This window comes from Ctenocephalides felis, unplaced genomic scaffold, assembly GCF_003426905.1.
Source record: "Ctenocephalides felis isolate EL2017-DRISC unplaced genomic scaffold, ASM342690v1 CF-g0.4_SCAFFOLD_01886, whole genome shotgun sequence".
NCBI lineage: Eukaryota > Metazoa > Arthropoda > Insecta > Siphonaptera > Pulicidae > Ctenocephalides > Ctenocephalides felis.
Genome location: NW_020538040.1, coordinates 39,909,073 through 39,923,077, shown reverse-complemented (window position 1 = coordinate 39,923,077; position 14,005 = coordinate 39,909,073). Strand labels below are relative to the sequence as shown.

Below are 14,005 nucleotides of genomic sequence, written 5' to 3'. Positions count from 1 at the left end.
TCATATTCAGTCCGAACGTCAGCGTAGTTTATACAATACTATTACATGGTTACTACATTATATTAATTTTGCCTTCTATTGTTTATTTTTTAATTATTATCTCTACACAGATGCGACATTCATTCATTTATATACTAATATCTATTTTTGATAGATCGTTAGTTCAAATTGTACTTGTATTGTAATGACTTTCCTGAATTACTTTTCTTCAAAGTATCATACATATACGCGACATAAGTTGTCGAATTATTATATTACCATTATAAATTCATTAATTACTAGTTACATGAATATAAGTAAAATGTCAAATAAAACTATCCAAGCGCAACATTATAAGCAAATTAATAAAAACGCCATGTAGTAATCATATTTAAAATTCCAATTTCAAACACTTAACCCACGCGCTCTAACCAAATAAAATTATTCAGAATTATCTGGAAAAAAATTAAATGTAGTATGTAATAAGAATCTAAGGTAATATTATTAACACTTTGTATCTAACTGATTAACAAACACACCTCACGGTTTTGCGTGGGATCATAATAATCGTGCGAGTTAGAATATTTTTTAAAAATATTAATTCGAAAATATTTACATACTTCATTATTTAAGTTATAATTTATATATTTAATAACTGTTTTGAGGTTCTTAAAAGTAAACCATTTATAAATAAATTTTAAATCTTTAGTCAAAAAGTTATATTTACGGACAGCATAGTAGGCTATTCATCTATTAGCTAAGGAACCATTTGACTACCCCTATATTACAAGGCAAGGAAACTGTTATATTTTATTTAACAATGCGTCAATTATTTCGGTAATACTCGATCGTATTATTAGAAAAGTTACATCTCTCTCTTTAATCTTTTATACAGTTTGGAAGCATATTTCCTTTAGCTTTACACCGCATTTAATAATACCATGATAATTTAATTAAGCCAATTGATCACTGCAAGTGTGGAATCAGTGTATATGGATGTCGACTAACTTAATAATCATATATTGGACTTGTTTGACATTTTTCTTCTTGTGATTATATGAAGTTAAATATATCTTTCTTTGCAAAGAACCTTTTTACTTATATATTTCATATTGTTATAAATATTAAATAAATCATCAATACGTTGAAAGCAATAGCTAAATTCTCATGAATTTCTTACATACATTTTAGTCTCTGCACTTTTTGATTACACCACGAATTACAAACTTCTAAGAATTAATTTAAGTGTCGCTTTGTAACAATAAATCCAAACAAACAAAACTTCTTCATGTTTATTTAAATTTGTTCTGCCTTCAAATATTTTACTTTGACGGCTTGACGGCAAAGATACCCAGAAGCTGTGGACAGAATTATAATCAGCTTTTGTGATGAAACGGCGTTAATATTCTGTTTACATCAAGAACATGATCATCAATTCGGATATATTACATAAATATTTGAAAACCATGTTTAGATAAATCACTAGTAGATTAATGAATGATCATATGGTAAAGTGATTTTGATGGATTTTTAGTTCACCTAATTTGAAACTTAGATTTTTAAATCGGGCTCTTCCATAGGGATGTGGTTAGGGGGAGGTTGGATAGCCGCTTCAGACAACCTGATGTCAAGCAACAGTGATATCTGTTGAACTTGAAAATTTAGATAGCAATATGTGAAAATTGCCTTACTCCGGTAATAATAAATTGATCATATAATACATAATTGCAATAATAAATTCATCAAATAGAGATAGGATCGTTTGGTTTGTCTACTGAAAAAGCGACGTATTTAAGTAAATTATCACAATAGCTTGTAAGATCCTTAGTTCTGATCGCTGCTCAAACACAACAGAAATATTATTTATGTATTTTGAAAAATTGAGATTCACCCTGTGATTAATAAATTATATGACGATTATATTATTTGTAGGTATACATTCAGTAGGTATATCAGACTTACCGACACACCAGAATATAATGTATGGGGTATATGTGCTTTATAGTCCGACAGACAGGGAGGGATTGGCCGCTTTTGCTGCAGTATTTTCGCCTGACTTGCGACGTTGTGTTTTCTTTTCCTCTGTTGTCAAACACTTCTGCATATTACTTTCAACAAAAAAAATATTAAAATTTTTAGTTTTATTCATTCTATACTATGCGAGCAACCATATTTATTAACATAACTTTATAAGTTATAGTGCTTAATTAAACGCCAATGAAAAAAAAAAACAAATGGTAAGATTTGCTCCAATGCAGTTGACTATGGAATACAATTTTTGAGGCATAGTATATAGGCAATTGTGAAGTCTTCTTGTTGGCAAAATATCAAGCAAATGAGCTATTGTTGCATTAGGGCGACATTAAGTTGTTGCACGATGTATAGCACTACTATTTTTAATTTCATTCTCTACAAACAGGATGTCGAGGTATTAAATATTGAGTAAGCTATCTTTATACTTCCGAATGAACTTATTTCCCGAAGCTTTTTTAAAATTATTTATTTGATCAGCCAGGGTTAAAGGTTCTATGAGCTGTTTTGATGAATTACTTACTGATGAACTACGTAGCTTTTATTATAGATTACAACCCAAATAGTTGTCCCATCTCGATGTCATTTATTTTATTATTTCAATTTTTGTAATAGTTTAACCCTCCGTCGGGCGCAGTCCAAATATGTACAGAATCGGGCTCAGTGTATCTGACAGATACAGATTTTAAGTATATTGGCAGGAAGCTTATAGTTTTATATATTTTTATTTAATTTGCGTTTTTACAATGCTGAATATGTATATTATGTGTAAACAAAAACAAACTTTATATTAGATCAATATTTTTTTCATAATATAGCAAAATATAAAAATCCGTACATGCGCTCAAAATGCTAGACGCACAAACCTTACTTTTTCTGAAATGAATAATTTAATTAATTATATAAAAACAATTGTCAGATTCTGTTGGAATGTTTATACAAAGACTATATAAACAATTAGGACAGTAAAAACTAAGTGTTTTTTGTCATTTTGTACGTCAAATAGAATTTGGCTTAGTGCGTTTTTTTTAACAAAATTGCTACTAGCAAAATATGCGAAGTTCAAAGACAATCTAATGTGGACGAATGAATAGTAGACATAAAATAACGAGGCTACTGAGATATGGAGATCTCGATGACATCAAATTATGGAGAAACATGCTAAAATGTTGGCCCTGTATCTGTTAATGACTTTTTTTATTAATCCAGCTATGCTTTGTGGGGGCTATTTTCACTTGGAAACATATTGCTATTTATATTTCCAGGTGAAAACCAATGTCACTACTATTTTTTAAAGTAAAGTGTTTTGTTTCGATTACATACAATGTTATGAGCATATGGTTTCTGCAATGTCATTTATTCGAATTTATTATATTTGTTGTTTATAATTGTTGATTTCAGTTTTGAATATGCACCCTGATTTAATTTTATTATTATATAAATTAAATTAATATTATAATTTAAATATTTCGTTAAATTTCAGTTATACATGCCTATGTAATCATTCATATAATATTAGATCTATTATCGATTAGTGTATAGTCGCTTTTATCATTATGATTATGTATTAATTTATTACAAATAATCAGTAGTACATCGTCGCGTGTGCTTTCAAGTGATATAGGTCTTGTTCTGAACTGGCATAGAATTAATGTGTGGTCAATAAAACTATTTCATTACACAATTGGAAAGTGTTTGTAACATAAGCGAATTTAAAATATTATTGCTTACATTGGATCAACCTGGCTTATCATATTCTGATTAAAATTTACGAACCATCATTAAACTTTATTGATGATTGACAGTAATGAAAAACTTTATAATTCCATATAGTGAAAAGTGTTCTCCGACAAGATGTGTTTAGAATATAGGATCATTATTTGTATAGGTCGGGGAATCGGGGTAAATTACTCCAAATGGGGTAAAAATGGTATGTTTGGGGGTAAAAAGTATATATTTTTAATTGATATTTATTGTATTATTATTATCTTTGCTAGTACCATGCGTAAGAGAAGGAGTTTAAATTACTAAAATTTCCTTATATTTGAAATAATATGTAATTCAAATATTATTCAAATATGTGAAATTATGTAAGAATACTTTAATATGTTTTCCGGAGTTCAACTATCTTGTTTAGTTCTTCAATACTTTTTACTAGCGTTTAATTTTACAAAAGTTTTAGTGGATCTGTATTTTCTCTGATAGATATCCTTCGAAATTATTTGTAAACTCACATGAATTTACTTTTATATTTATGAAGTGAACTCTATTCATCAGAGAAACATTGCGTGCAGCCGTCCCTAGGTCTATATGTACTGCATTCCCTTATTTTTGTAACACCCCTAGTCTGTCGAGTGCGCCTCAGACCAGACGCTATTTCCATTGCAAAAACAGAACAATAGAATATTAGAGCGTAAGTTAATATGGGAATCAATATTATTGATTTTGTATTTTGATTGCCTATAATGTATTATTTAGCTAAAGGTCATAATTGCCTGATTCTGCTTAAATTAAAAAAATACGATGGAGATTTTATACAAATTAGACATAATTTTGAACTCAATAACACGTCAAAAAGTAATTTTGATGAAATTTTTCATAAGCAAATCAATTTACAATCAGAATTACTGACTTTCAGTAGGTCTTTATTATTCTATTATATGCTGATATAACTTATATCTTATATTGTTCTCTGTCTGTTTTCTAATTCGCTTTCAAGCCTTGTTTAAAATTCTGTTAACTTTTCTTCATAATTAACTTACAATTAGTAAAAATAAGCAATCATAATGTTTGTTTCCAAAATTTTTATAAAATTAAAAATTAAATTTCAAAATTATTAATGTTTTAGGCACCTTTGGAATTTTGCATTTGATAAGTTTCTTATTCATAACGTATTGTTTCATATAAGCATACTCGTTGTTTTTAAATAATTTTAAGTAAATTATAGATATTTGATGGGTTGTTCCAATTCCAAGTATATTATCAAGTTAGACCGAAGATTTATTTTAAACATATACTTTTAAATAAAACCCAGGACAATCCGGGACAAATTTTGCATTTAGAAAAACCCGGTTAGCAAGATGAAAATCCGGAACTATCCTGGCCAAACCGGGACGTATGGTCACCTTATATTAAGGGATTTCAAATTATGAAGAAAAAATTAATTTAAATAAGTTTTGCCTACTATATACTATGATTATACTATTCCTTTCATATTATTTTAATTTTCGTGCAAATGAAAAATAGTTTATAATTCCAAATCCGTATCTTTTATATTTTTACATAGCCTTTGCATCAGTCAGAAAAATGCATTAATACGTGCATATCGATCGACTACGATAGTTCTATTATTAGAGGAGGATACATCCATTGGCAACAATCATTCGAATATGTTGAAAAGGAAAATATGACTTCAGAAATCTTTCAAATAATTTACAGTTGTAATGAAATATGTATTTGAGCTTCGTGAATTTATTACATATTACTATTGGTTTTTGGTGGGGATCACTTAGATTAATTTAGTGGACTTTAAGTAAGGATCATTCCGTCACTATAAAAAGCGAATAAAAACAACAATTTTCTTTGCAACTATTTGAAGGATCCCGAGTTAAACACAATAAGGCCTGGTCAAATCTTGACCGCTTTTGATTATCTGAAATGATCATCACATATCTCATTTAACCGCATATTTACAGCAGTACCTTTGTATTTTGTAAAACCGAATAAAATCACAACTACTTAACCAAATTTACGATATTTGTTAATCTACTAACTTCAGCACCAGTTTTGTCAAGTTGAATTAATTACAGAATATCACTTGACTGATGTATAGACCTACATGTATTCAAAAATATATACAATGAAATTTAGACAAATTTAGTCTAATTGTCAGTGACAGTACTGTGAAGACATGTGTTGAAATGGCGTTCAGAAACTATTTTTACTATACAATTGCTTTGAAATACCTAAATATGAACTAACGACTAGCATGTGGCCAACGCGATTTTATAAATAGTGAAAACTGTTTTACTTATGTATTTAATGTTAATGTTGTTTTATCATTTGTGCTGTTACTTAACTACAATAATATTATTATGGTAATAATATTTATGGTATTGATTAGTGTGAAATATGTAATACGAAGTAGAATACCTATATGACCTCTATCACACACTGCACCAAATTATGTGGATGTATTTCAGTGAATATGTTTAGCGTACTATTATGTACTTCATTGACTTTTTAGGACTTCTATAAGATACCTAAGAATATTTGTAAAAACCCTGAAATTGTTCACACATGATAATTAATTTAATTAATTAATTCAAATGCATACCAGTTTGTGTGGGCCGAATAGATCAGTAGATCAACCTAATAATCCAATTCAGGAATGTTCTCGAACTATTGTTTTCTTCTATTCCACGTCTTGTTTGAATTAAAATACGTGTGCGTACGAGTAAATCCTTCTTGCACAACTATGAATTATTTAGAATCATAAATTTGAAATTATTAGCTAAATAAAATGGCATGCAATAGCTTGTGGGTGCTGTAGAATGCCGTGATTATTAATTCTTTATTAGCGCCACAGTTTCCATTTGGTATTATGCAAGGCGATAGTGCATTTTTCATGACTACCGTTGCAGAAATATACGGCTTTGCGAGCAATCATTAATTATTTGATTATTGTATAGAGAATTTACTGGCATGCACGATTGTAATTGACAGACATCGTGAAGCACAAAGAAATATGAACATTATTTATTACATAAATAATATAACTCGAGTTCTGGTAAATGTTTCATACTTGTATAATTCTTCATACTGTTTTCTTTTTGAAAATTGGGACTTCTTCATGCTCTTGAATTAGACTTATGTTTTTCAGATGACTGCTTGATTAAAGTGTCCTTGACTATATTATTATTGTGATTATGACAAAATAAGAAGTAAAAAATTGCATTTTCTATTAAATGAAAAATAGTTAAGATTTTTGTTGAATGGTAAAAATGAATTATAGTGATAATCTTTTTTTTCCAACTAAAAATGTAGAGATTTATCTGTTACAACTTTTTGTGTGAGTTTTATAAAAGTTTTATAGCAATTGAATTTATGTTGAATCGATATTCTTAAGGTACTTATTGGGGATACAGTAGTTATATGGGATCAAATGACTTTTTGGAAATTTTAACATAATGAGGATTGGAAACAATTTTCGGCGACATCATGCAATACAGCACAAGAAACGTTTAGTATTGAAAAAAATATTAGGCAGAATCTTTGATCATTGTTATTTATATTCCAATGAGCACCAATAAAATACAATATAAACCATTGGACTTCTTTACTTTTCAAGTATTTGTGATATTATATAATTGTAGACCTGCATGTTACAAAGTTTATCAGGTTTATATTATCTTAATACAAACGCATCGACTCAAGTTCTACATTGTTTGATTCAAAATTGCTTTTCCAATCACTACTGAATATTTGATCAATTGTCTTTCTGCGCTTTCTGCGTAATGTCATCATTTTCATTTCCTATGCAGCCTATGCAATTCATATTTTATGCGTCCACTTTTGCATCGATCGTAAATGTGCTAATTTCCATGGTTATGTATATATATATATATATATATATATATATATATATATATATTAGGGTGGTCCTTAAAATGGTCATTTTCGAATTTCCTTGCTCCCAGGGGCTCAAATGGTTCCAAATTGATAAAAAACAATTCTCTGAAAGTTTTAGCTGTTAATATTAACGTTTAGATAGAGCGCAATTCAATCAAAGTTTTGTATGGAAATAGCATGGAAAATTTTTCAAAAATTGTAAAAATGTTTTTTAGATGTAATTTAGCGAACAAATGGATGAATAAAACTCATTCATTTGTCGCTAAGTTATACCTAACACATTTTTTTTAAATTTTCAAAATTTTTTCCATGCTCTTTCCATACAAACTTTGATTGAATTGCGCTCTATCTAAACGTTAATATTAAGAGCTAAAACTTTCAGAGAATTGTTTTTTATCAATTTGGAACCATTTGAGCCCCTGGGAGCAAGGAAATTCGAAAATGACTATTTTAAGGACCACCCTAATATATATGTATAATATATACGCCCACATATCCTGTTCACTGTCACATTACATACAACATTATTGCTAAGTATAATCGTTGCCCATTCGAGATTGGAAGTTCTCGAGATACAATTTTCTATGCAAATTGGCTTTAATATATAAATGGTAATCTGAAGTAATGAATATTCAACATAATATCTATATGCATATGAAATCTTATTCCTGTATTTACGTATTTATGTATTTATTTTTATGTATAAGATATTCACTAACACCTCACCCAAACTGATTTATTAGCATAATAATTTAAATATTACATGAAAAGGAAATAGTTGTTCTAGATATAATTTCATGTAGGGTGCCTACTCAGTTGTGAGTCACAAACATCAGGACTATCTTCATCATAAGTGTACCTAACACATGCATTTCGAAAAGAATAATACTTACCTTTTTAACTAACAATGTATATTGTTGATTATAGCTATTTGGCATTGTTTACTATTTTCATTGATACTTAGTGAAAACTTTTCTTACCTATTTTGATTTCTCAAATGTTTATAATTTATTAAAATATCAACTTACATAATTTTCGGAGTTTTCTAAACAGTTCTGGAATCCATCTTTCCGAGGATCTCTTCTAATTGTGTTTCCAAAAATAAAGCAATCCTAAATTAAAAGTGCCATTTCGTTAAAAATAATTTGAGGTGGCTATATAAAATATTTAAAATATTTAAGATTAAAATAAGATTAAATAAATTATTAGAAAAAACACTTTGTACCCAGCAAAATGCATTTTACAAAAGGGCGCTTTGTTGTAATAAGTATTTATACTGAGATCCAGTGCTGAGCTATGTTTGTTTGAAAGCTTATTTCAATCAATTTTATTTTCTCTTACTAGTCTTGTCGAACAATATTTCAATAAATATTTAAAATTGTACATTGGTTTGACTCGAATTTATTATTGTTTTACCGTATAATTATTTATCATGGTTTTCATAATTTTATAATTTTTATTCAAGATATTTTATGTTTGAAGATTTACAGAGAAAGTTTTATATTTGCTTCTTCACATAGATTATCTCATGTGAATTTGCTTTTGGTATCATAACAAGAAGAGCTGCTATAATTGTGAGAAAATCGTAAACTTTAGTTTGTTTAACGTAATGAACTATTGCCATGATATCTTTTTGCGTAAAAAATGCAAATTTATGTGCATATTATATTTTCTGTGATGATTTAAACATGCTGAACTGACAGCAATACTGTATTTATTTATATCATATTATTGGGAATAGTCACATTATGATAATAAACATTTTTTGTGGAATATGGGTTATTGATTTGTTATAATCCCTGTCACAGTTGTTTCCTAGAACAAATGCTGAAATTAATTAGTTTGGCCTGAAAATATGAGATAGGTAATTTTCTAATTAACACTTTACGCTTTCATGGGTCTAGGTATCTACTACGATAATAAATATTAGGTTGTCAAATATCTCCCTTCCGCTTTTTTGCTCTTGGTTTATAATACAAAAAGGCGGAAGGGAGATATTTGACAACCTTATACTAAAATTATTAAAATCGATTCCGTATTTGACTAGAACTGCATTGGGTATTTATTTAAAGTATATGATAAAGATGATTGAATAGAAAACTTGTCAACATCAATTACAGTTTATCATTGCTTTATTATTTTCAGCATGGAAATTATCACTTAAGTAAGATAATCTGCTCACGATTTCAAGATATTTATATTAATTTCTGAACAATGATAAGTTGTGAGAATTTCTCCGTAATTGATTTATTATTAACTTCCCGTAGGGCAAGTTATAGTAATCGCAAAAAAATTGAAAATGATTTTTTTTATATATCTTTACGTTTCAAAGGTTTCTGAATATTTTGGCATACCTTAGAAAAAATTGATGTATGTGTGTGTGTGTGTGTATGTGTATGTGTGTGTGAACGATAGACGGCGACGCGGCGCTTACGCGCTTTGACATATTGTCTCTATGCAGTTAAAGCAGTACGATTGCTTTGAAAAAAGTTCAGAATTTCCACAATATGTCAAAATAAAGAAAACATTTTTTTCCAAAAAAAAAAATTTTTTTTTTTGAAAGTGATTTTTTGTAAAATTCATAGTTTCTCAAAAATCTAATTTTTTCGAAGTAATTTTTTTTTTAAATGTAAATCGTTTTTTAAAAAATAAAATTTGGTACGGGAAGTTCGAGCAATTTGCCTTAAGGCACGATGCCATGCGCCCCACTAGTTTATCTATTTTATTTTTATCGACATCTTCAAAAAGAAGTTTTTTTTACAAATTATCTTATTATTATCTGTTGATTATGTGTATGATACGTATTGATTCTGTTAGACTCATTTAATAATCGATCGTTTCTATTTTTGCAGGATAAGGCCTCAGATTCCTCGGGAGGTGATAGACATGTGCCGCGTTTGCACGTCCGTTACACCAGGTGAGCCTCAGGTGACACTGGGCTCAGATAAATCATTCACATTCGATTATGTTTTTGACGTGGACGATCAGCAAGCTACTATTTACGATACATGTGTATCGCGGCTGGTCCAAGGCGCTCTCAAAGGGTACAATGCAACTGTGCTCGCTTATGGACAGGTAGGCAATAAAATTTGATATCAATATTGTTGCAGATACTTACTACTGATAAAATACTGAAGTTGATTTCTTGCTACTTTGTTTTACATGAATTTTATGACGGCGAAAGAAATAAGCTAATTTATTTGATTAAACAGGAATTTGTTAACTTAAAATCAAACTTTTTGGGACAAATAGTGTCGGAAGTTTTATTACAAAATAAAATCGGTTTTTAAACATATGTATTAAATAAGAACTAATATTGTGTTATTAACTTCCCGTAGGGTAAGGTATAGTAATCGCAAAAAAATCGAAAATGAAAATTTTTATATATCTTTACGTTTCAGAGGTTTCTGAATATTTTGGCATACCATTAGAAAAAATGACGTATGTGTGAGTGTGTGTGTGTGTGTGCGTGTATGTATGTGTATGCGGATACAAATTTTATTCGACGATTTCGGGAACACGGATGAAGCAATTTGAATAATTCAAAAAACATTCGATCGTATTGATAAGGAGACGTGCTGATTAGTTTTTGGCGAAGGCAGGTCTAGCCGTTCCGAAGATATGGGGCAAAAAGTGCCAAAAACGGTACCTCAGTTTTTAAGAGAATGGAGCGTCCGATTTTAATAATTCAAAAAACATTTTACTTGCATTGACAAGATGAAGATTTAATCAAATTTTCATAAGGGCAGGTCTAGCGGTTTCGGTGATCTAACGAAAAAAGTAAAAAAAAAAGCCATTTGGCGGTCAAAAATGATCATTAGACATATGCACATCAAATTGTCAGATATTTTATAGAGATTTAACAATAAGTATAAATTTTGTTTATTCCTATGGGTTCCGTACCAATGTTTATCCGTTAGACAGCGACGCGGCGCTTACGCGCTTTATATTTTGTCTCTATGCAGTTAAGCAGTACGATTGCTTTGAAAAAAAGTTCAGATTTCCAAAATATGTCAAAACAAAGAAAAAAAATTTTTTTTTTCAAAAAAAAATTAAAAAAAAAATTTTTTTTTTAATTTTTTTTTTAAATGTTTTTTTTTTTCAAAAAAAAGTAATTTTTTGTCCAATTTATAGTTTCTCAAAAATCTTATTTTTTCGAAGTAAAATTTTTTCAAAAATGTTAAATCGTTTTTAAAAAAATAATAATTTTTAGTACGGGAAGTTCCAGCAATTTGCCTTAAGGCACGATGCCTTAATTACCTTAAGACAGAATTCCACTTACAGTTAGTTTACTTATTTGTTTGATATAAGTAAAACTGTTCATTTTATCTTTTTAGACGGGCTCTGGGAAAACATACAGCATGGCACAGGATTCGACGTGATGTTACTCCACAAGCTGAAGGCATTATACTCGAGCGGTCAGGCATCTTTTTGCCGGAATAGAGGAATTGCAAACGGGACCTGAAAATGCGAGATTCTCGGTGGCCGCTCAATTTATGGAATTATACAACGAGGAAATCATCGATTTACTAGATCCATATAGCAAGGTAAGTTCACGAAATTTAAATCATGTCGTACTATAGATCATGAAAAATAAATAACTGGAGCTTGGTTCACTGGTCAGATATGTAGAACGATACGCATTTGATCAAAACTTTTACTATTAAGTGATAATAAATAATTTCGAAGAAAAAATTATGCGTTATTATCAATAATATATGCAAAAATAACTTTCGATGCAAAGTCTCTAGTGGACTTCTAGTTGACTCTATTTCTCAACAAGAATTTACTCAACAGGGCCGAATATTCAAATTCACGAAGACATTTCTGGTGGCATTTCTGTGGCAGGAGCGACTTTAAAACCAATTAATGGACCCCAGGACGCTCTGAGATGTCTTCAGTCTGGTGCATTGGCTCGAACCACCGCCAGCCACTCAAATGAACGCTCAGAGCAGCCGTTCACACGCCTTGTTCACTCTACTGATTCGACAGCAGAGAGTCATAAATGACGAGGTAATTTTATTAATTTCTATTTATATTAGGAACTCATTTAGTGTATTATAATTTGCTTAGTATTTTCTAAACATGATTTACTAATTTAAGTAAAACAACGCCATGATTTATTAAGCCAAGTATATTTCTCTATATTCAAAAAACAAATCATAAAGCAAAATTACATTATGTGTTGGATTCTCTTTCTAAACGCATCATAATTTATTATATGAAATACAAGGCCTTGAGAGTACCACGTTTGAGTTTTATTAAGGTTCAATTTCTATGTTTTGATATAGGGAAAGCAGTGTTGAAATTATGTAAAAAGAATTTAAAATGTATCAAATGTAAAAAATAACTGGAGTGATCCAAACATATTCCAAGTCTCTTTTTCTAGTAGTATCTCTTGAAAAGTACTTTATTTTTTAATTAAATTTTCTTTTATTACCGATATAAGTGGGAAGTGAATTTAGTAGCTATTAGGCAAGGAGAGCAAATTTCACCAATGGTCAGAAAGTCCGGTTAATTACACAGGAATTTACCGTAGTATTTGTGAAAAAATTATCAATACAATATGAGGAGGAGATAGTTATCCTTGTAGGGTCTTTATAGTAGGAAATAATCCAAATGATTCCCTGCTAAAATTTGAAAACATCACTAATCGATCTCTTTTGTTAAAGGATATTGAAGTCACCCGCACACAATTATTGAATAATATTTATTTATTTATTTATAAACTATTATTTGGAAAAAAATAATTAATATTTTATTTTATGTTGCACGGCAGGATTCAGAGGCACCAGACGGCGATTTGCAAACACTGACGGCGAAATTCCACTTTGTCGATTTAGCAGGGTCGGAGCGACTAAAGCGTACAGGTGCCACTGGAGAAAGGGCCCGTGAAGGCATATCAATTAATTGCGGCTTACTAGCACTAGGAAACGTTATTTCGGCTTTGGGAGATAAATCTAAAAAAGCTTTACACGTACCATATAGGGATTCCAAATTGACCAGGTTACTTCAGGTAATAATGGAATATTTTCATTAGTTTTGGGTGCGCTTCATAAGCATTTGTTAGGCGTTTATGATCAACGTGCTGTGATTTATTTTATTCTAGGACTCTTTGGGTGGCAATAGTCAGACATTAATGATAGCTTGCGTATCGCCGAGCGATAGAGATTTTATGGAGACACTAAACACATTAAAATATGCGAATAGAGCGCGAAATATTAAGAACCGCGTCGTGCTGAACCAGGATCAAAGTTCGAGAACTATTGGGCAACTAAGGCGCGAATTGGCTCAATTACAAATGGAACTTCTCGAATACAAACAGGTGAAAATATATTTTTTTAAATTGACGAAACTGATGTTT

At 29.8% G+C, this 14,005-nt stretch overlaps 1 protein-coding gene across 1 annotated transcript in view; it reads left to right on the top strand.

Annotated features, from left to right (window-relative positions):
• LOC113378413 (kinesin-like protein KIF21A) overlaps positions 1–14,005 on the top strand; it is a 121,696-nt gene that overhangs the window by 89,967 nt on the left and 17,724 nt on the right. The window contains exons 5-6 of the mRNA XM_026618940.1: positions 13,421–13,657; positions 13,751–13,966. Of these exons, the coding sequence (XP_026474725.1) occupies positions 13,421–13,657; positions 13,751–13,966 (453 nt within the window). The remainder of the gene's footprint in view (positions 1–13,420; positions 13,658–13,750; positions 13,967–14,005) is intronic.